Source organism: Podarcis melisellensis (assembly GCF_964234715.1).
Source record: "Podarcis melisellensis genome assembly, chromosome: 6".
Lineage (NCBI taxonomy): Eukaryota > Metazoa > Chordata > Lepidosauria > Squamata > Lacertidae > Podarcis > Podarcis melisellensis.
In genome coordinates this window covers 18,829,262-18,850,881 of record NC_138538.1, presented here as the reverse complement: position 1 = coordinate 18,850,881, position 21,620 = coordinate 18,829,262, and the positions used below count along the sequence as shown (strand labels likewise).

Genomic DNA, 21,620 nt, shown 5'->3' with positions numbered 1-21,620 from the left:
ATTACAGGCGACCGCCAGAGTTTGGGTAACTGCATTGCAAGCTATACCTGTCCAAAAGGAGTCATAGCAGGTGCACCAGCCTTAGCTGATGGAAAGGACAGTGCACCGTGTGTGTGTGTGAAGCAGGAGTAACTCTGTTGACGGGCCTATGCGCCTGATTCCAGTAATGGTCACCAATACCTGGGGGCTGAGCACATTTGGCCTGTTCCTTGACTCTTAACATTTTTCCACATGTTGCACCTGGCTCCAGCTGGTGGGTTTCAGTTTTAGGTTTTTTATAAAGCAGAAAAAATAGAACACATAAGCCTATAGTCTGCTCATCAATGAAAGAGAAGCTTCACTTCTATTTACCTGTAGTAATACAGAAATAAGTTTCATGAGGAGACACGTGATGGATCCGGTGGTGTTTGCGTGGCAGGATAACGTGCCAGTCTTGCAGGAAGATAACCCAGCGAGGAAGACCAAAGTAGGTGTGAGACCACTTGTGAATCTGGTTTGTCAAGGTTCCAAATATAGCCAGGGCAAAGACGTAACACTCCCAAGGGCACGATTGGTGTAATGCTTCTAGAAAGGGGGGAGAAAAGAGGGAGCAGGATCTACATGACTCTCACTGAAATAAGCTGACAATAGAAGGTGCCTAGACACATAGGTCTCTCCCCACCCCCCCCGCCAAAAAAACCCAGAACTGTTTCTAAACTTTGGTTACATTTAAGCAGTTCATTGTACAACACCAGAATGCTTCATCAGAGGGAACCTTGTCTGATTCAACAAGCCAATTATTGATAAGGACATGTGTTTTTTACCACTCAAGACTGTATTGTTTTCCCATCCCACTTTGAGGCATTTGGCACTGTGAACATCAGGGCCCATTTGCCATGCCAAGCATGAACTGACCTTCAAGTTCAAACTTAACTACACCAGAAACATTTTCTTGGGGTGCTTCCAGATGGGCGGTTCATGGTGGGATGGGTGCTCCCAATGCATGCAATTTTTTCAGTGTCTGAACAACATCTCTGGTGCCAGAGTATCAGCCCATATTCCAACCCCCATTTAATCTGGGGTTAAGCTTCCCAGGAAAACCCCAATAAACTGAAAACAAAAGCAAAATACTATTGCCCACAACCCATTTGTGCTAACTGATCAACCCATTAACAGTATCAAGCCCCATTCTGGAAGCACCCTTTTTCCATCCATGTTAAGCTACTCATAAAATAAAAGAATTGTGTTGGATGTTTAATTACAAGCTACATCCTCAGGGTAGCTCCAAATAGGCTTTGTTTCGCTTCCAAAGCAAAAACGATCACAATATCTCGTTATCCTTCCCATTCTCCCTTTACTAGTGTAAGACCTGCTAGCAACTAGAGGGATGCTTTGGGCCACCACTTCTAGTATTTGGCTTGGTTCACTCACCAGATGCATCTCTTAACATGGGTGCACCTTACAGATTACCTTTGCTTCTGCCACAGTACACACTAGATGAAGTGATTCCTATCTTCAAATATCAGGTTAAGACTAGGTTGATATAAACCTTGCAACTTATGGTTTAAATATTCTAGAAAAATCTTTGAAATGATGGCAAGCTAGTTCTCATGCCACTCTACTCCTTTACTAACCTGCAACTATTTTTTCTTGCTCTGATACTATATTGCTCCACCCACAAAGATAAAAACTACTGTAAACCACTTTCAGGGTCCTTGCAGGGGCTGAAAGGCAGTCTGTCTCGCAAATACATTCAACCTTCTCAGCTGTTCCGTATAAATAGCTTCATTCTGCCTGTCTCTTCAAAGGTCAAAGGCCTATTCACTGTACACCGTGGAAGCTGCAAGTCCAGTTTACTCATGGATTTATAGTCACTTACCTGGTGATAAAGAAACCAGTTTGTAGGCCATGTTTGCCAATGGAACTACCGTCAACATGCAGTTATCTCCATTGGTCTCTATGAAGTCATGTCTTGTAATTGCTGTTGGGTCAATGTGATGTTCTCTGAAGGGTCTGATAAAAGCCTTAAAAAGTAAATACGGGGGTGGGGGAGATGTCTGTCAGTCTTTGAAGTCCATAGCCTGCACAAATTTTTACTAGATTTTTTACCTACGTAGTTAATTTAGGTCCCAAAAAGAGACCTAGCAACCTGGCCTGTCACCTGGAGAGAATCCTCTCTTTCCACAAGCAGACAACTAGTTTATTTTCAAGTTCTAGGCCACAGTGACTTGGGTTAGGAGAACAGAGGTTATTCTCCCCCCATACTGAAATATGGTGGGCTTGCCTGAGGCTACGTTGGAAGTGCTGGGATGCAAGACAGCTTGAACTAGAGGCTGATGTGTCTGCATAGGAAAGAGGAACCTCCAAGTTTCCTAGTCTGTCCTTTCTGACCTAGCTTGTGCTGACCTTCCCCCAAGTGCTACTCATATTCATAGGTTGCTGATCTCATTTCCAACTTGCTTCTTCACCCTCACCTTGGTAGAGACCACCTCTTCTGTGCTTCTCCTGTTGCGATACAACAGCAAGAATGGCTCAAGGCCTCTCCACCTGAGATAGACAGAACTAGCATCTTTCCTGCGAAGCATGCATTTCCTGTAATAGAGCTTTCTTACTTTCCCAAACTCTGAGTCCCAGATTAAACCCAGGGTAGAGTGTGCTCCTCCAGCAGGGACACAGTACAGTGTTAAGGTGCAATTTCTGCTGGCTGTTTTAACGCCAAACGCGCTGTGAACTCATGGCAGAGGTGAGATTTGAACACAGGGACTCACAGGTTACAGATAACTCTTAAGCACTGTTATTGGCCTGAATTCAAATGTTAGTGTCTGTATTTATAGGTACAGTGTGATCACCATGCAAGCGACTAGGAGCTGGCTTAGCACCGCACACACTGTAATCTCAAAGTTAGCAACAGGGCATGTCACAGGGATGGCTATTCAATATATCCTGGCTCGCTCGACCTAGAACCAGTTTAACCTAGGGTTACACGTCCTTTTTGCTGTTAAGTACACCAAGCTTATTAAGATGGGATAAAGTGGGGAGCAGGGAAGGAGAAAGCAAATGCCGTCTTTCATTAGTCTGATCAACAGAGAAGACACTTGCATTAGTCAGCATTACGACAGCAAAGAGTGAAGTGAGGATGAACTGTTAGTACCAAAAGCAGATTGGTAGATTAGGGGTGGGGGAGAAAGCACAAGCTGTGTACTGCAGATCTCAGTAGCAACATTTGCTTGTTTTCAATAACACTAAAAAGTCCCAAACCGGTCAGAAGACATTCTGTATGTGCTCCTGTAATCTTATTCCAAAAGAATGCACATCCGAGTAAGTTGTTTTGATCTACGTTGGCACATGACAATTTGAACTCTTTGCCATTACGCTTTAAGACGTCTGAAAGCATGAGGTCCTGCAACTTTGGCCAGATACAGATTCCAAACCCAGACTTTAAGAATGTGTTTTGGGCTCACGGGGTTCCTCCTTCCTTTGCATGACTGGATTCCCTTCTTCCCTGGTTTGCAGTTAACTAAAGTTTGCCATGAAATCTGAATCTGGCCAACCATGGTTACCGCAAACCGAGAAGTGAAAGAGAGAGTTGGAGGGAGTGTGCAAGCCCAAAGCATATTCCCAACAGCCAAATAATAGTTTAGATACAATGACTGCAGTGGATAATTCTGAAAAGGTGAAGCTCAGGATTCTCAAGCTCTGCACTCAAATTCTGCCTACTTAAGCGATAGTGTTTTGTTCTATTACTGCCTGAAGATTATTGAAGTTTATTATTTCCCAATAATAAAAAGACAAACCTTTCCAACTATTGGCAGATCGACAGATCCCCAGGTATCTGCTCCCCAGTGCACTAGACCAGAGGCAAAATCAGCAGTAATGATTCCTGTAACTTTAAAAGAGAAAGGGTGGAGGGGAGAGAGAAGAAAATAGATTCGTGAGATATTCAGATCAATTTTAAGTATGTGTAAATGCTATTTTGACAGATACATAAAGGCTGACATAGTGACTTCCCCCTCTCGAGACAATAAATCACTTCCGTGACCAACTCCCAAAACACAAGAAAAACTACTTACCTGCCACTGCTGCATCTATTCACTACCACCTTTATCATATGCAATTTGTATACAAAAACACCTATGCTTTTGCAAGTACCAAAGGTAAGCTATGGCATGCCACTGCCCACAAGCATCCATGGAATCTGAGGTCATTAGTCCAACTCCCTGTTCAGCACAGGATCCATAGCGCAGATCCAACGGCAGCATCCCTGGCAGATGACCACCAAGTCTCTGCTTCAATCCATCCAATGAAAGAGGGCAAACCACCTCCCCAAGCAGCCTCTTCTACTGTCAAATAGCTCTTACCATTGGGAAGCTTCTCTTGATGCTAAGCTTCCCTCCTATTTCCAGCCTAGTTCCCGCCCTCTGAAGCGAGAAAACACAGATCTGCTCCATCTTCTGCATGCCAGCCCTTCAGGTAAATCCAAGTTTGCCATCACGCCCCCTCCCTCCAATCTTTTCCTCTCCAAGCTAAACGAGGTTAATTCTTTCAGCTGTTGCTCATATGCCTTGGTTTCCAGACTCTTCACCATCCCAGCCACTCTCTCTCTGGACATACCATAGTTAGACAGTATCCTCCTTAAAATGCAACACTTAGAACCAACAGCACATTCCCAATGCAGCCTGACTGACACAGAATAGAGTGGGACTACTACTTCGTGTGATTTGGACACTATGCTCCTATTAATGCAGCCTGCAATTGCACTAACCTTCTTAGCAGCTGCACTGCTGGCTCATGCCCTGCTTGAGATCAGCTAAGACACCTAGATCCTTTTCACATGCATTGCTGCTGAGTTGGGTCTCTCTACACACTGCATTTCCACCACTGAAATTTGGTAGTGAAATGCAAGACTTCACATTTATTTCTGTTGAATTTCATGTTGTTGGTTGTGGCCCAGCATTCTAACCCATCCAACTCAATCTTGACTTTGTCTTTTATGGTGTTTAGCCACCCCTTCCAACAGCTTCCTGTGATCTGCAAATCTGTTAAGCATCCCCTCTCCTCCTTCACTGGAGCCATTTCTAAAGATGTTGAGAAGCACAGGACCTAAGACAAAGTGGCATTCCACCCAAGCCCTCCCTCTAGGTTGACACAGGAGCCATTTGCTATTAATAAAGCACTTCTAAAAGTTCAAAAAGCTTCATGCATACTTTCTCAGTAATCCTTATGGTAAGTTGGGTCTGTACTACCACCACATTGCAGGGGCAGAACGAAAGCCAAGGGAGTGTAGGGTCTGATAGAAACTTTATAGCAAAGGCAAGGTCTGAAGTAGGAGCTTCCCAATTCACAGTTCAGTTTTAACTGTGCTAAACTAGCTCACTGCGCTGCAACTTTACAACACACACTGCTGAAGTGTTAATGGCATTTCTACACCAGTGACTCATCTAACAGGGTAGGGCAGGGGCAAGAGAGAAAGATTAAATTAAGTCTACCTCTTGATCCCAATGTTAGCAACCTGACACGAAGTAAAAGGAATCCCCACAAGGTTCCGAAGTTTAGCTTCCAGTAACATTTGCTTGAGGCCTGTATAAAGTACTAGTAAACCAGGCTGCACAGTTTTCATTCACAAATAATGATAATGCAAGAGTGATCTGATTACTTGAGTGAGACTGCAACAAAGCAGAGGAGCAGCAAGGAGAGCTGCATTGCAATCAGATTACGAACAAACACTTTGCTTTGACTTGCAAGGTGTGGCTTGTTTAATCATGGCACTCTGGAAATAGTCATAAAGAGCTCGCAAGCTACTGTGTTCAATAGCATTTTGCAAACAAGCAGCCTAGAAACCAAAAAGAGGCTCATCTTGCGGGCATAGATTTTGCACGTTTTGATTAGTTGGGACAAAGGGCTAGACTACACATGAGGTGCAGAGTATATATACATATATTTGCCATGAAAGCTTCCCTTGGCCAGGACTGTGTGTGGATTAGCCCTTTGGCCCCTGACATGCTCCTGGTGAAAATCCCCTTTCCCAAAGCTGCTATCTGCCCTGGGTGGGAAGTTCCCATCAGAACCAGCTATAAGAGGCAGGAGAGTGGATGGATTTTCACCAGTAAGACTTAAGTCTATCCTCCCAATGCAACAGCCACTATCCTGTCGTTCGGCAGCTATTTACACTCTTAAACATATTCCTTTAATGCAATTAACATTAGGTGTAGCCTGGTCCCAATTCAACAGGCCAAGAAGGTGGTGTTGAGGGAGGCACTGGGTCCCAATATATCTTACCCTCTTAACAAGGGAACTCGCATCATTTGCCCTGAGCCATGAGCAAATCTAAGCACGTGGCTCACACAAATCACGGCTGGCGAGCCAAACTTCATCTTCCAATCAGGCCACTTAGATCAGCTCTCTTAGATCCCAGTTAACAGGATTTGGTTCAGAATTAGCAGGATTCCAGACAGCAGATAAGTGTAACAATCTGGAAGACAGGTCATTCACTTTTAGCAGCATACTGCTTTTTCCTCATCTATTTGCAGAAAGGAATTATTTTCTACATTAGCGCATAGCCAGGCAGGGGTTCACTTTGCTCAACACAGCGCGTACTACATCTCTAAAGCAACCATTTACATTCATAAAGGCTATCGGCCTCTTCACCTCCATCACAATATAAGCGTGCATGATATCAACTGAGCACATATAATACTCTTGTGAAATCCTCCCAGGCAGAAATGCCAGCATGAGATGCCTAAACGCTCTATTCTCACCAAATGCGGAACAGAGAACTCTCCTGAGAGTTAAAAGGGCATGGTAAACAAGGAAGAGCAGTGCTGAAGCAGGCAAGCTTGCACAAGACCTACAGGCACCGAGGATTTTATTACCCCAGGCATTTTCTTAATTTGGCCTCTGATGCTTTTCACTGCTACCTTCATTGCTGGACCATTTATTAAGCTTACATTTTATGACTGGTGGCTTTGAGAGCTGCCTTGTACACATCATTGTGGAAATGGAGGATGGAAATGGAAGTAAGGGGGGGAACCCTGAAGTCAACCCTTATAAATGATGCTATACATCAAAGACCTTGCAGCTATAGAAACCTTGAAAATAGATGTCACAGCCCAGGGCTTTTAAGACAGCCTTTGCCAAGCAGTTCAAAACAGCTAGAGGGCATCAGGTTGGCAAAGGCCATTTAAAGCAGAGAAGTAGCAAATAACACATCAGATTCTAAAAATAACAATGGACATCCAACACCAGATCAGTCTATGGAAGCCCCTGGGCAGGGCTAATTGCCCCAACTCTACCCAGTCTCACAAATCAGCCAAGAGCAGGTATGTCCAAAGTCAGCAAGGGCGAGGAGATGGTCATCTAACCCAACCCCCTGCAATGCAGGAATCTTTTGCCCAACATGGGTCTCGAACCGATAACCCTGAGATTAAGAGTCTCATGCTCTACCTTCAGATGGTGTTGGACTCTACACCAACAGATCCCAACCCACATAGCCAATGGTCATGGGATGATGAGAGCTGAGGTCACATAACATCTGGAGCAGCACAGGTCTCCAACCTTGGCCTAGTGAACTTCACCTGAAGAATCTTTTCTTGCGGCCTGCTGCCTGGAAGCACTGGCCATTAGGGGGGAATTTGTGGTAAGCAATCACTTGTACTACAGTGATTGAATTTGTGGCTTGTGGTTTGCGATTCCTGATAAGCTACACGAAACGTTTCAGGAGAGGCTGTCAAGAATGCATTCCATCTCTAATGCACCTGGCCACACTAAGGACTATAAGATATGCAGAACGCTGGCAGAAGAATATAAATACTTCACATTACCAGTTCATGCTACCTTCTCTGTAACATTTTGCACCTAGTTGTATTATGTATTGGTATAAAGGCCATGGTCTAACCCAAATCAGTCACACTTAAGTCACATTAATATTAATAGGAGTTATTGGCATCCGTCTGTCTCAAGAGACAATGGAGTGCATTGGGTGGGGGGAGGAGTCAATCTGCTGTGTTAGCAGCACAAAAGTGACCAACCTGGGGCACAAGTCTGGGCAGTGTATATGGAGGTCCTGTGTTGCCCGGGTTGACAAGACCCTCCCCCTTGGTCTCGCTGATGTGGTCCAAAGGAAAGCAAAGCAATACATTTGGGAGTACATGCTTAATTATAATTTATCCCTAATTTCTAATCACAGAAGCTCAAAAGGTCTCTGATACTCATAAGATGCAAGAGTAAATATGGATGTGGCTCCAAATTATGTTCGCTTTGTCCAATAATCTCTCATCTCTCTTCAGGAAAAGAAACAGGACACTAATGTGACTTGTTAACCACTTACAAAGCAAGAAAAAGCTGCCAGCTACTGGAATGGCAAGGATGAGAGCCACTCTCACCTGAATTGGGCACTTATTCTGCAGTACAGCAATAAGCACGCAGAGATTCATGATTCACAGGCCAAGTATGAGGAAGTCTAATGCAATTTAGCAGCAGCTCTTAACAGAATTTATGTACGGCATTCTGAAACTACTCAGGCAAAGAGCCTCAACAGGTTTCCGAGTGTTCTCAGCAGGGTGTGTAGCTGACCCTTATATGCTGAGTTTTAAAGTGAAATATTTGATGAGTAGAATATCAGAACATAAATTCAGCAACACAGAAATTACATTCGGGGTTTCATAAGTGATCTGGCAGGAAATATACGCATGGATCACCTATAACAGGAATATGAAAGAGTTAAAAGTTGGAAACACTGTAAAGAGAAAGTGAAGTGTGCCCTTTAAAGTCAGGCTGGGATGCTGGCCAAGTGACTGATCAAACATTTAATCAAGAAGCTTTCATAATTTTTTTGTATGCCTTCCCCTACCCCTGTGTTTCTGTGAGCCCTGACCATTTAGCCTTAGGAGTCATAGCTGCTAGCAGAATAGCTGGGCAGCTATTTTCTGCTCCTTGCTGCTGAACAGCTGGCTTTTAACACCTGTATCTTGGGGGAAGACAGCTTCATGAGCTATGTATGGCATGTTATAAGAGCAGCCACTAAGAGAAGCTGTTCCTTTGAGGTCAGGAGTTGGGACAAGGGCACCACCCTACTTGATTGCCACGAGCTGTGTTTTTTTAATGTCCATTGTGTCATGAAGTAGTGATCCTGTGAGCAAGTATCGCTGGGTGAGGCCCCTCAGGAAGGTTGTAACAACTAGTCGCCAAAGTGGGAGCATGTGATGGGGCTGGCTGGTTGCCAGCATTCTCCAGCCCCTATAAATCTTACCCTGCCGAGTGAGAGCTGGGTGAACGTCTGAGCAAGTTAGTTAACTGGGTTGGTGTGCTGAGAATACTATTAGTGCCTGGTTCCTACTTGCCTGCACTGTGATTTTTGTGATGCCAGGAGCGGTGTGTGATTGCAGAGGCGAGAGGGCTTGTGAGGGAGGCATGGCCGGGGATGGAATGAGGCTTACAGAAGCCGACACACAAGCTGTCACCACAGTGACAAGAAGCCATAACTTCCCAGGAGACGCATATTTCCATCAGATTTGCTGCGGAGGAAGACAGTCTCACAGTCATGGTCTGGCATGATATGGTGCAAAGATTCTGGGACAGAGCAGACTCGAGTCCAATGCTGCTCTCCAGAAATGCATGCTTTAAACTTGACAAAGCGTTGGCCCTACTACTTTAGTGTTAGCTTCATATGTTTGCTAGCAGATTCTGTCTAGGAAGAGATCTGGTAACAAAACCACAAGACTACATACAGTGGAACCTCAGGTTGCAGACGTAATCTGTGATGGAGGCACGTCCACAACCCGCAGCGTTCATAACCTGCAGCGGTGCGTCTCCACACACGCATGGCGCAATTTGGTCTTCTGCGCATGCGTGAGCAGCGAAACCCGGAAGTAACCCTTTCCGGTACTTTCGGGTTTCCCGCGGTCCGCAACCTGAAAACACGTAACCCGAAGCATTTGTAACCCGAGGTACCGCTGTATTAGTTTCTACCTTTACTTCTTCATGCATCAAACCTTCCCAAACCGCCATCTTTTCTGCCATACTTTTACTTTGACCTAATAGAAGTGATCCTTTACCACTGGTGAGGAAGACTCCTAAGCAGTGTTAAAAACTCAGATATCTATCAGAGCCCTCTAAGTGATATTTTGCTTTTCCCAGTTGCCAACCTGACATCCAGAGATTTCTTATGTCATCTCAATTGGACCCGAGCCAGTTGCAAAACATGCCTTGCACCTGTTTTCTAGCACTGCTCCCAAGGAACCGCAAACAGGTTCTCAGGTATGCTTTAGTCCAAATAAGAAACAGCAGGAATTCGCTCCGCTGATTCTTCTCCTATCCGAGTGTCTGCACAAGGGAGGCAAGGCTGCCTCCCCTCCAGCCCTCTCTGGTTGCTAGAGGGCTCAATAAATTGGGAGAAAGGAGAAAAATAAGCTTGCTGGTATGTCAAGCTGACCTAGGGAATGGGCCACAGCTCAGTGGAAGAGCATATGCTTTGCATGCAGAAGGTTCTGAGTTCAAACCCTGGAATCTCCAGGAAGGACTGGGAAGGTTTCCTGTCTTGAAACCCTGAGTGTCACTGCCAATCAGTGTAAGCAACACTGGGCTGGATGGACCACTGGCCTCACTCTGCCCAAGGCAACTTCCTATGTTGTGGGCATTTGTGGACCCTTGCTTCAAATTACAATCCACATTTGGAACTGAAAGTTCCTACTGAGACCTCCACAGAATTCATTCTGCCCCTTTTGTGAATGAAAAAGTCTTTTTATAACAAGACAAAATATTCTTTGTCAATGTGTCCATGCTCTGCCTTCAAGCTCAGTAATAGATTCACTGTTGCCTACAAACAATGGAGTATTCAGAGTTGAACTTCCCAATGTCACCTCATGAGCAAAATTAACAGGACTGGCACAGTCTCGTGGAAAATCCAGGGCCTCTTCTGAAGTACACCATGCCATGTGTACCCAACAAGTGCTTTCCGTTCCCCAGAGTCACTGTGTCATTCTCCCCTTATGCCTGTGCACACATGACTTCACTCCCTTCCAACTGCTGTTGCAATCCTACCACTCCTAACACAACAAATACTCTCCCCCTCCCTTCCCTGATTATCACTGTCCACTCCTCTCCAAAACTAGTTTCAGCACAGCTTTAATTTTAGTTGCTGCCCATTTCCAGGATGATGCAATTGCTAACTTCTCCTTCCTGCTACCGGTTTCTGGCCAGGCTGTGATGTACAGCAAGAACGACTGTCTGCATTCGAACTGTTGCCATCAGAGGCTCTCCTCTCAAAAACTTTATGACTGCTCAAACACCCTAAAACTAGCCTTCCGCAGCCTAGGGCTCTCCAGATGTTCTGGGCTACAACTTCCACCAGCCCCTGCTAGCATAGCTCTGCAGGCTTATGCTGATGCATGTTGCAATCCAAAAACATCTGGAGGACGCCAGGTTGGGGAAAGCTGCCCTAAATTTTCATGCCGTGGGCCATGGGTAGGAAAAAGGCAACACCTCACTTTCAACACCAGGAAAAACATGGCTATTTATCTCAGCATTTGATTCAAGCGATGTCCCTTGCTTGGCTGCTGGTGTTGTTAGCAGACTGTCTTTTAATATTGTTGTATGCAAAAGATGCGGGTGGCGCTGTGGGTTAAACCACAGAGCCTAGGACTTGCCGATCAGAAGGTCAGCGGTTTGAATCCCTGCGACGGGGTGAGCTCCTGTTGCTCGGTCCCTGCTCCTGCCAACCTAGCAGTTCGAAAGCACGTCAAAGTGCAAGTAGATAAATAGGTACCGCTCCGGCAGGAAGGTAAACAGCGTTTCTGTGTGCTGCTCTGGTTCGCCAGAAGCGGCTTAGTCATGCTGGCCACATGACCCGGAAGCTGTGCCAATAAAGTGAGATGAGCGCCACAACCCCAGAGTTGGTCACGGCTGGACCTAATGGTGAGGGGTCCCTTTACCTTTTTAAGCAAAAGAAATATTGTTTTAATAGAATCATAGAACTGTAGAATTGGAAGTTTAATTTTGATTATTAGGTCTGAGATTACAGGAACAAGAAGAGTAGGATATGAATAATGCAAATAAATTAAATAAAAATAGACCCATCTTGTTAGATAGAACTCAAAGCATGGACACCTACATGAAACAGCCAACAGCAACAATCTTCATATGGGACAGCCGCATATTCCTGCATCGTAGTGGGTGGAATAGATGATCCTCAGGGTCCCTTCCAACTCTACAATTCTATATTCCAGAAAGGGAGTATTTCATTGTTTACACTTAAACCAAATTGTTTAGGGAAGTTATTAAGGATTGATGTTTTTATTATGTTTTTAGATAGGTTGTAAGCCACCCAGAGTGTGTGTGTGTGGGGGGGGAACCCAGCCAGATGGGCAGGCAGGCAGGCAGGCAGGCAGGCAGGCAGGCAGGCAGGCAGGCAGGCAAGCAAGCAAGCAAGCAAGTAAGTAAGTAAATCTGTTGGCGCAAGGATTTCCTGTTGAGCAACAGAACTTGCCCCTCCTCCCACCTCACATCCACCTAATTCGGAGGGTTCCGCCAACCCTCTGGAGCAGATTTGGGGATGGTACACAAAGAAGGGTGAAGAAGTTATGTTGTGCATATGGTAATTCTTGCATTAACAGAACTAATTTGTTGGATACCACCCCTGTTTTTTTTTAATTATTATTCCAATGTATCTGCTGACAAAAATAAACAAATAAACCCTCACCATCTTGTTCAAGGAGCACAGGGGACAATGTTAAAAAGGCAAGCCAAGTTGCAATGCAAGAAACACATCCAAGTGTAGGAACGCAGGTAATACTCAAGTATCAGATCCAAAAAGGAGCCATGTGAGCACCCAGTGCTTTTTGTTTGCAATATCAAGGAAATGTCAGAAAGGACTAGGGCTGAAAAAAGGTACAGGAATGGAGAAATGCATCTAGTACAGAGTAACACGTCCTATTCTTTAAAAATAGTGATAACAGGACTCATGAGAATTTGTTAGGAATTACAGGAATTACAGGAAGAGAAATTAATAGAAGTGACTACAAACTTTTCCAATATGCAGTGACTGCAGCAAGAATTTTAATGGCCCAAAAGTGGAAACAAGAGGAATTACCGACAGTGGAAGAGTGGAGAATGAAACTTATGGACTTCGCAGAGCTAGATAAAATGAGTGGGAAAATTAGATACCAGAAAGACTACAAGTTCACTGAGGACTGGAGAAGGTTTACGATTTATCTGGAAAATATCTGAGATGAACAGACAATGCTAGTCGGTTTTAAAGAGGCTTTGTGATGAGAAAGGGTATTGTAAAAGAAAATGAGAAGAGAGGATATTATTAACTGGCAATATATTATCAAGGAAATGCGTAATAAATATACAAATATGAGGATTGTGGGAGGAGCTGGTGGAAGTAAAAAATTTGTAATATGGCAAATATGTAAATGTTTGAATAATTTGTAAAAGAAAAATTTGTTAAAAATTTAATAATAATAAAAAAGAGAATTTGTTTTCCTACCAAAGCAACCATGATAACAGTATCAGAGTGCCACAGCCTTCTCAAGCAACGACTCCTTTTGGTTTTTCTGTTATAGAAGCCAAATACAGGAGACATATTCCAAGAGCAGGGGTCAGCAACCTTTTCCAGCCGTGGGCCGGTCCACTGTCCCTCAGACCTTGTGGGGAGCCGGACTATATTTTGGGGGGAAATATGAATGAATTCCTATGCCCCACAAATAACCCAGAGATGCATTTTAAATAAAAGGACACATTCTACTCATGTAAAAACACGCTGATTCCCAGACTGTCTGTGGGCCGGATTGCGAAGGTGATTGGGAAGCATCCTGCCCCTGGGCCTTAGGTTGCCTACCCCTGTCCTAGAGCAGTGTTCCCCAACCTTGGGCCTCCAGCTGTTTTGGGACTACAACTCCCATCATCCTTGACCACTGGTCTTGCTAGCGAGGGATGATGGGAGTTGTAGTCCAAAAACAGCTGGAGGCCCAAGTTTTTGGAACACTGTCCTAGAGTATCGGTCCAGAGTTATATTGCAGAGGCAGCTGTGTTAAGCAATGAAATAGTCTTGAGGCACATTCATTAAAAATCAATGATGATATTGTGACAAAGGCTTTTTTGGGCTAGGAAACTGCTTCATCAAATGCACAAAGGGGGGGGGGAGGGACAGAATGAAACCAACCATTGCGCTTCAACGAAAGGTAAAACCAGGTAGCTATATTGAGTGGAATATGTCCTCTTCTAAAATGCTTGATTAAACCATTCAAAAGACATCTTGCTTGAGAAGAGGGGAGATGCCCAAGGGTCAGGTGTTTCAAAGTAGTTGAAACTCGCACCACTTGACATCCATTGCTTGGCACTGAAGTTCCCAAGAAAGCATTTTCAAATTGACAGAACCACTTGAGTACCAGCCTGCCTGTCTTTGGAGAAGAGCTTCAGCAGATCTCCAAGTGCCTTCTCATCAGAAGCACACTACGCAACAATAAAGGCAGCTATTTCGGTGGTGGTGATGTCTAGTTACAGAAAGCCCAACATCTGGCACCTACATTACGATTTCCCCCAGACACCTTAAGATCCATGACATAGGTTGGTGTTATGCTTTTATCTTATGCCTCTTAATATTGTTAATGTTACAGTTTTATTGTATGTTTTAGGGCAACGTTAGCCCACCTGGTGCCCTGCAGATTTTTCGGGACTGCAATTCTGACACGTGATTTTAGCCAAGTGTACTGTATGTGCTTTTAAATTACTGGCTTTTCTATGTATTTTAAACCTGACACCAACCGGGTGTTTTGACTACAGTTCCCAGTTTCTTTTCGGAAACTGCTTAAGAGGTTTTCTTTACAATCAAGCGGTATATAAATTTTACAAAATAAATAAACAACTGCAGTTAATAACTCATTTCTGCTAATTGGGGCTGATGGAAGTTCTAGTTCAAAATATCTGGAGGTTGCCAGCTTGGTGAAATCAGTTCTAGAATCTGAAGTGTTTCTCTAGCCAATGAGCAAAATACAGACAAGAAACTATTTGCTTTTTTAAAAGAGAAAGGAGAAGAAAGTGCGCAGCCTCCCAGCGCCCACATCTCATCCAGATATCAATCAATCAAAATGTTTATTCGGCTTTACGCCCATCTTGAAACACAACACAACAAAACAAATCAAATAAAACAAAACAGCGGACTCGTACAAACCAAAAGTATTATAACACAGTTCACAACTCACAAGGACAGATCATCCAGATACAAAGTGTAGTGAAATGGGGAGAATCGAATACTTGCATTCTCATACCTGTACACGTGTTAGGATTCCTAGTGCTTGAGCATATCTGAGGAGCAAGACAGCTCTACCCCTGCAAAACTGTGATAGGAGCAACAGCACTGTGGAGCATCTGTTTCAAAATCTAAATCAGGTTTCACTAAAAAGCGAACAGCTTGCTTATTATCCTCCTGTAAATTCATTTCTGACATTAGGACAAATGTCAGTTTAAAGTGCATGAAATTTCACCCCATTATATTCAGTCTTGTTGGAAAATTGCCAGGCATGTTATTGCAAAACAACCCACGGATCAAGGGCCCAGTTCTTGAACTTTGCTAAGGAAGGCGGGGGGGGGGGGGAGTAGCTGCCTTGCTAAGGTACATACAGTACCTTAGATCTTAAGACTTAAGTGTAATCTGGTGTCCACACATTTGCACTAAGTTCCTCTTTTCCAGTCAAGCCACAGGGCTTAAAACAACAGGCATTAAAAGCGCTCCCCGTTTGATACCAAAATAAGAATTGGAAGAAACATTAGGTTGCTCTTGCACACAATCTTGTCAACAAGCTTCTCTGCTCCAGGCTAGAATTCCACATCTAGTTCTTTGCAGCTAGTTAATGCAAGACAACAAAGCTCTGTGGCAATATCACAGCTACTCAATGGAAGAGGTTTTGAGATGTGCAGGTTAGATATCAGTTGCTAGAAAGGGAATGAACAAGTCCTAAGGACTAGAACCTACAAGTCAGGAAGCCTATGTTTGATTCATGCAAGAATCCAATATTCTTGGGTTTCCATCAACAGCACAGTATAACAGCAGCAGCAACCCTTTTGTTTCTGTTTAAGTTAACAACGGGTGCCTAATGTCCTGAACAATTACTAACCTCGTAATGCCAAACAGTTTTAATTCGCTCAACAGTTTATGGAGCGCCCTCTGAGTAAGTGAATGTAAGCCTACAGAACACGCAGCTATACTGTTTAGTAGCCCTGTTTAAGGGCTCCTGGCAAATAGAAATTCAGCTTGTCACATGACATTGGAGGAATTCCTCAAGTGTAAGCAACTGGCTGCTTCTATGGATCTAGACCACAGATAACATTAAAAAAAGGAGTGCCAGTGGCTGCCAGGAAGCTCTGCTTACACTGAATCACAATTCCACTATTTTAATAATTTACTACTATCTAAATAATATTATCAGTTAAGTTGTCAACCTTATCAATTAGTAGCTGAACTGACAACAGATTAGGGATCTTATCACCATAGATGTGAGAAGTACCTGCTATCAATTAACATGAGCGAGAACTAAAAGCAGCAGGTGAATCTTCCATATATATTTCTACAAGCAAGACTGAACCAAGTTGTTGTGGTTTTTTTTTTTAAAGAATTCCCCTGAAAAGAAAGAGGAGGTGGTAGTGGCACTTGCTCAGCAGCTCGATGCTCATTGAATGCATTGATACATATTCATCCCCAAACAAGCTATAAAAACCCTTCCACTCAAGAAGAGCCATGAGTGGCATTGCTGAAACCAAGGATGATACTGAAGGAAGTTTTACTCAGAGAAGACTCACTGAAATTAGTCATGTTTACTGCCGCATTTATTCAAATGTAATGCACACCTTTAGGGGCCAAATTGTGTTGCAAAAATTAGGGTGCGTATTAGATTTGAATGGTTTTAAGGCATGCATGTATGAAGTCCATTTCGGGGGCCTAATCTGGTCTGCCGGTCGGTTTAATCCGGCCCCTGTGGCAGTTTATTTCCTGGGGGGAAATCCAATAAAAAGCTCAACAACTTCAATCCAAAAAAAAGGTTCACTTCATCAAATCTGACCCTCTTTGAAAAAAGTTTGGACACCCCTGCAATTGAGGTGCACATTAGATTCAATGGTGCATTAGATTTGCACAAATACGGTAATTTTTATGGATCTACTCTGAATATAACTTCATTTAACACCATCCTTGCTTAATATATTTCAGCAGAACGAATTTATTATCACTTGAGTTTTCATCGACCAGTAGCCACTTCATGATCTGCATAAAGTCATAGCAGTTTCTTGTTTTATGCAATCATTTTATTTGTTCTGTAATTGTCTGTTTTATTATTGTAACCCATCCTGGACAAGTAAGAAATCCACTGAATTAAAATTTTAAAAAATTATCTTCAGCAGATATGTACAATGTCCAGAAGGAAAAACTGCGAATGATTGGGTTAAATTGTAATAAAATGCAAAAAAGAACAATTTATATGTGAAGGCAATAGACATATTTTTTAAAAATGCAATAGCAGCTGCAAGGAAATTTAAGCAGCCTCTAGATTCTGGGAGGCAGTGGAGGACAGAGGTGCCTGGCGTTCTCTGGTCCATGGGGTCACGAAGAGTCGGACACGACTAAACGACTAAACAACAACAACAACAAGATGGTGGGTGGGTGGAACAGAAGTTTCTCTCTGTTATAGTCCCTGCCCAATTTAACTCTCTGAAGCTGCTCTGTGAAAGCGTCCCTAGAGATGCAAGTAGCAGCTCCAGAGAGGTTGTTTTGTGAAGCTTCCCCACATTTGAGGCTGCTCCAGTTTCCCCCACAACTGTTATTTACGTTTAGACAGGACATTAGCAGAATCCCAAATCAGAACCAGATCCCAAAGCCAGAGAGAACAAGCCACAAAATGCTGCTCCTGGGTGACCTGTATTATGATGAATGGGTTTCACACAGGCACTCGCATAAAGCACAACACCACATGCAGCATGAACTGCAGCAATATTTCTCTGAAAGTCAACAAATACATCTTATGAATGACAACACCAAAGTATACATCCCTGATATTACAAACTAAGCCAAGGTGGAAGAACTGTCTGGCCTGCAATGCAGAGCTCGGATACAGAACTTCTAAGAACCACAGTTCAATCTCTCTACACAGGAGCCCTTAAGTACCAACTCATTAACCATTTCCCTGAACAGGCAATATTGACAATTTACACTCAAGTGCCGAGGAGCCAGTCAAATAAAGTTATTGCAAATGTATCAGGTGTCAGAATGATATCTTTGTATTCATTTAAGTATTTATAAACCACACTTTCATGTAAAATATCACAAGGCAGTATACAACGTAACAGCACACTATTACAACAAAAACAGCTGTAAACATGTCGAACACATCAGTAAAGCTGGTTGGCAAAGAATCTCAGGTTTGAAAGGCCTGTCTGAGTATTAGCTCTTAAAGGTAAAAGTAAAGGGACCCCAACCAATTGTGGCCAACTCTGGGGTTGCGGCGCTCATCTCGCTTTATTGGCCGAGGGAGACGGCGTGCAGCTTCCGGGTCGTGTGGCCAGCATGACTAAGCTGCTTCTGGTGAACCAGAGCAGTGCACAGAAACGCTGTTTACCTTCCTGCCGGAGCGATACCTATTTATTTACTTGCACTTTGACGTGCTTTTGAACTGCTAGATTGGCAGGAGCAGGGAGCAACGGGAGCTCACCCCATCATGGGGATTTGAACCACCGACCTTCTGATCGGCAAGCCCTAGGCTCTGTGGTTTAACCCACAGCGCCACCCATGTCCCTAGCTCTTAGAAGACATCTAAAAGCAAGTGATAGTGGCTCCTGCTGAACTGCTTATAGGCAACGCATTCCACAGGGTAGGCCTATGCTCGGGAAGGGCTAGCCAAACCTCAGGGTTTCTTGGGCAGGTGCTGGTATGGTAGCAAGTTACTGGACAGCACAAGTCAGGGCAGAAATTTAAATGCTGCTAGCCCAAAAAACACAGCACCTTCAATAGAAGTCAGTGAAGTCACTTTGAATCCTCTTTTGCTGGGGTCAGCACACAGCAGCCACTCTCACAATGGAAGCTTCCAATGAAACCAGCATTTCAAATGACTGAAGTGGCATTGATATGGCTAAGGGAGAATTTTCTGTTTTGGATTTCTCAGTCAACCCGAAGGTAGGCTGCGTATTACACAGCTCCTATTTGCCAAGCTGACTTATGCAAGCAGGAGCAACAAGTGCAAAAATGCAGGAAGCAGGAAGCTCACCTATATACCAGATGACTACTTGGTTCATCGTTTCTGAGAAGCCAAATGTAGTTTGGTAATACAATGAAAATATACGCCCTCACGGCATCCGACTGGTAGCACTTCTACCAGACAGCCCAAAGGATATGGGTACTAAACTTGAAGACGTTTACAAAAACCAATTCTTTTGCAGATTTTACTTAGCCAAATCCACCACACCAAATCTTATTGCTCTCAACTTATAAGCCACCTTCAAGAGCCCAAGATTTATGAGTATAGAGAGGAGGCAGGAACACACATATTATCCTTGTCCCCAACATCCCCATCCCCACAGGAAGAAACTTTGAGCCTCTGCGCACTTAGCATGAAATTCTGATGAAAATTCTACATTTACCCAACTGAACAAGCTTAGAAACCTCCGTGTGAATGGGAACATTGCATTATCAAGGTTCTCAGTCACAGGGAATATTGTAAGCACTTAGAACACACTTAGAATCCTACTTCAGACATTGTGTTCAGTGTGTGAGGATCATAAGTGAAGGCAACAGGCATCAGCTTGTGTGTGTTGTTCTACTCATTTTAAGCCCTCACCTATTCTACAGCACACCTGAATAGAATAGATGCTGCAGATAATAACATGGTTCCCTTAATTAGGGAGCTAAGGATTAAGCTATAAACATTTATGATGGCATCTTTGTTTCCACTGTGCACTTCTGCAATTCGCCTACTGTATTATATAATCTGGTTGGATAGTGTTTTCAAGGTTACCAGCATGAGTTTGACCAAACTGCGGGAGGCAGTGGAGGACAGAGGTGCCTGGCGTTCTCTGGTCCATGGGGTCACGAAGAGTTGGACACGACTAAACGACTAAACAACATTATATAATCAGTTCATACTTACATATCCCAAAAATAATTGAGAAGGCATGTTCCAGTCTCAAGCAGAAGAGAAGATGGTAGAAGTTGAAAGACATCAGAGAAAAACATAGGATGACACTAATCCATTCCTGCAGTCTCTTCCCTGTTTAACCAAAAAAAAAAAGAAAGAAAGCATTTTTTTATTTAACAGGTAGATTGAACAGTGAAAACACACAGCGCTTATTTTTTAAATTCTACAATAGTGAACATAAGAAAAACACTGCTGGATCAGTTCAAAGGTCTATCTGGTCCAGCATCCCATTTCCCACAATGGCCTAGCACAAGCAGTGACAGGTGGATGGGCAAGTTCCTCGCAGTGTTCGAAACTCCCATTGTTCTAGGCGCATTTTGTGGCAGGGGAGTTCATTAGTGCAAGCAATTTCTCAGCTCTGGGCGCAGTACTGTGCCTACGATTTCAGATTAAAACTGCAGAGTGGAAGGAAGACCTTTTTCTGCCTCTGCACTTCCAGCTACTCCCTGAAGACTGAAGCAGAGACCCTCTTAAGAATATTATGGAGGTGGGGTGCACAGGGGAAGGAACAGACCATGTGAAAAATGAACATAAAATTTTAGTTGCAGTTCCTTCATTTTCAGCTTTGTATTCTTGTTATATAAAAAAAGTGTGCCTAGACATTCCGTTGTTGTGCCCACAATCTAGGTTTAGTTTTCATAGTTTTCATATCTCATTTTCTATCACTGGTTCATTGTAGTCTATGAGTAGTAAGAGGAAGCTACTGGCAGTAGCAAAATAGCAAACTTATCCGCTATAGGCTACTACCAGGAGCAAAATGGTATAAGCAACATTCCTTTTGCAGCATACTCTCTCCATTATTTTGCATTGCTGAATTGGGCTCCTCAGCTGCGATCAGCTTTTGCACACTTGTGAAAGTTGCAAAGAGATCGCACAAATTAATGCCACTAGATTATTCCAAGGCAGGGGCGAAACCAGGCTTTATTTCGCCTGGGTCAAAGACCCAGTTTGGCACACACACCCCATGCATATTTGCACACACCCACACCCACACCCACACAGGCTGGGAGCCTCAATGGTGCCCCTCTGGAGGCTTCACCTAGGGCAAAAAAAACCCAGCAAGCCCCCCTACCCCATAGTTATGGCTCTGCCCAAGGGTCTTACTTGTGGTAGCATTACCCTTGTGTATAGGACTGGGCAGCGCTGCAAGTGTATTGCTTAGAAATTAATGGGTGCAATTCAACATTGTGCTATTACAAATGTTACATCTACCCAATAATTGCAGGTTGCCAGATCAAATGATTGCCCCCTCTCTTCCCCCACCTCCACTGTTCTAGTAGCTCTTCTGACTCCCCTCCCCACCAATTCTTGGAGGCCACAGGGAGAGGCGAGGGAGGAAAGCCCCATTGTGCAAGCAGAAGTCCTTGCACAGGGCTTCTGACGACAAGACACATTAAGTGAATCCCACCCAATATTTCTTGTATAAGTAAATATTGCATCTCATCAGAGACACACATGAAATCATAGAAT

At 43.7% G+C, this 21,620-nt stretch overlaps 1 protein-coding gene across 1 annotated transcript in view; it reads right to left on the bottom strand.

Annotated features, from left to right (window-relative positions):
* Nucleotides 1-21,620, bottom strand: part of LOC309373036 (plasmanylethanolamine desaturase 1-like) — a 40,149-nt gene that overhangs the window by 2,975 nt on the left and 15,554 nt on the right. Inside the window, exons 2-5 of the mRNA XM_081917211.1 lie at nucleotides 20,103-20,222; nucleotides 3,774-3,865; nucleotides 1,859-2,003; nucleotides 352-564 (exon numbers count right to left, since the gene is read on the bottom strand). Of these exons, the coding sequence (XP_081773337.1) occupies nucleotides 352-564; nucleotides 1,859-2,003; nucleotides 3,774-3,865; nucleotides 20,103-20,222 (570 nt within the window). The remainder of the gene's footprint in view (nucleotides 1-351; nucleotides 565-1,858; nucleotides 2,004-3,773; nucleotides 3,866-20,102; nucleotides 20,223-21,620) is intronic.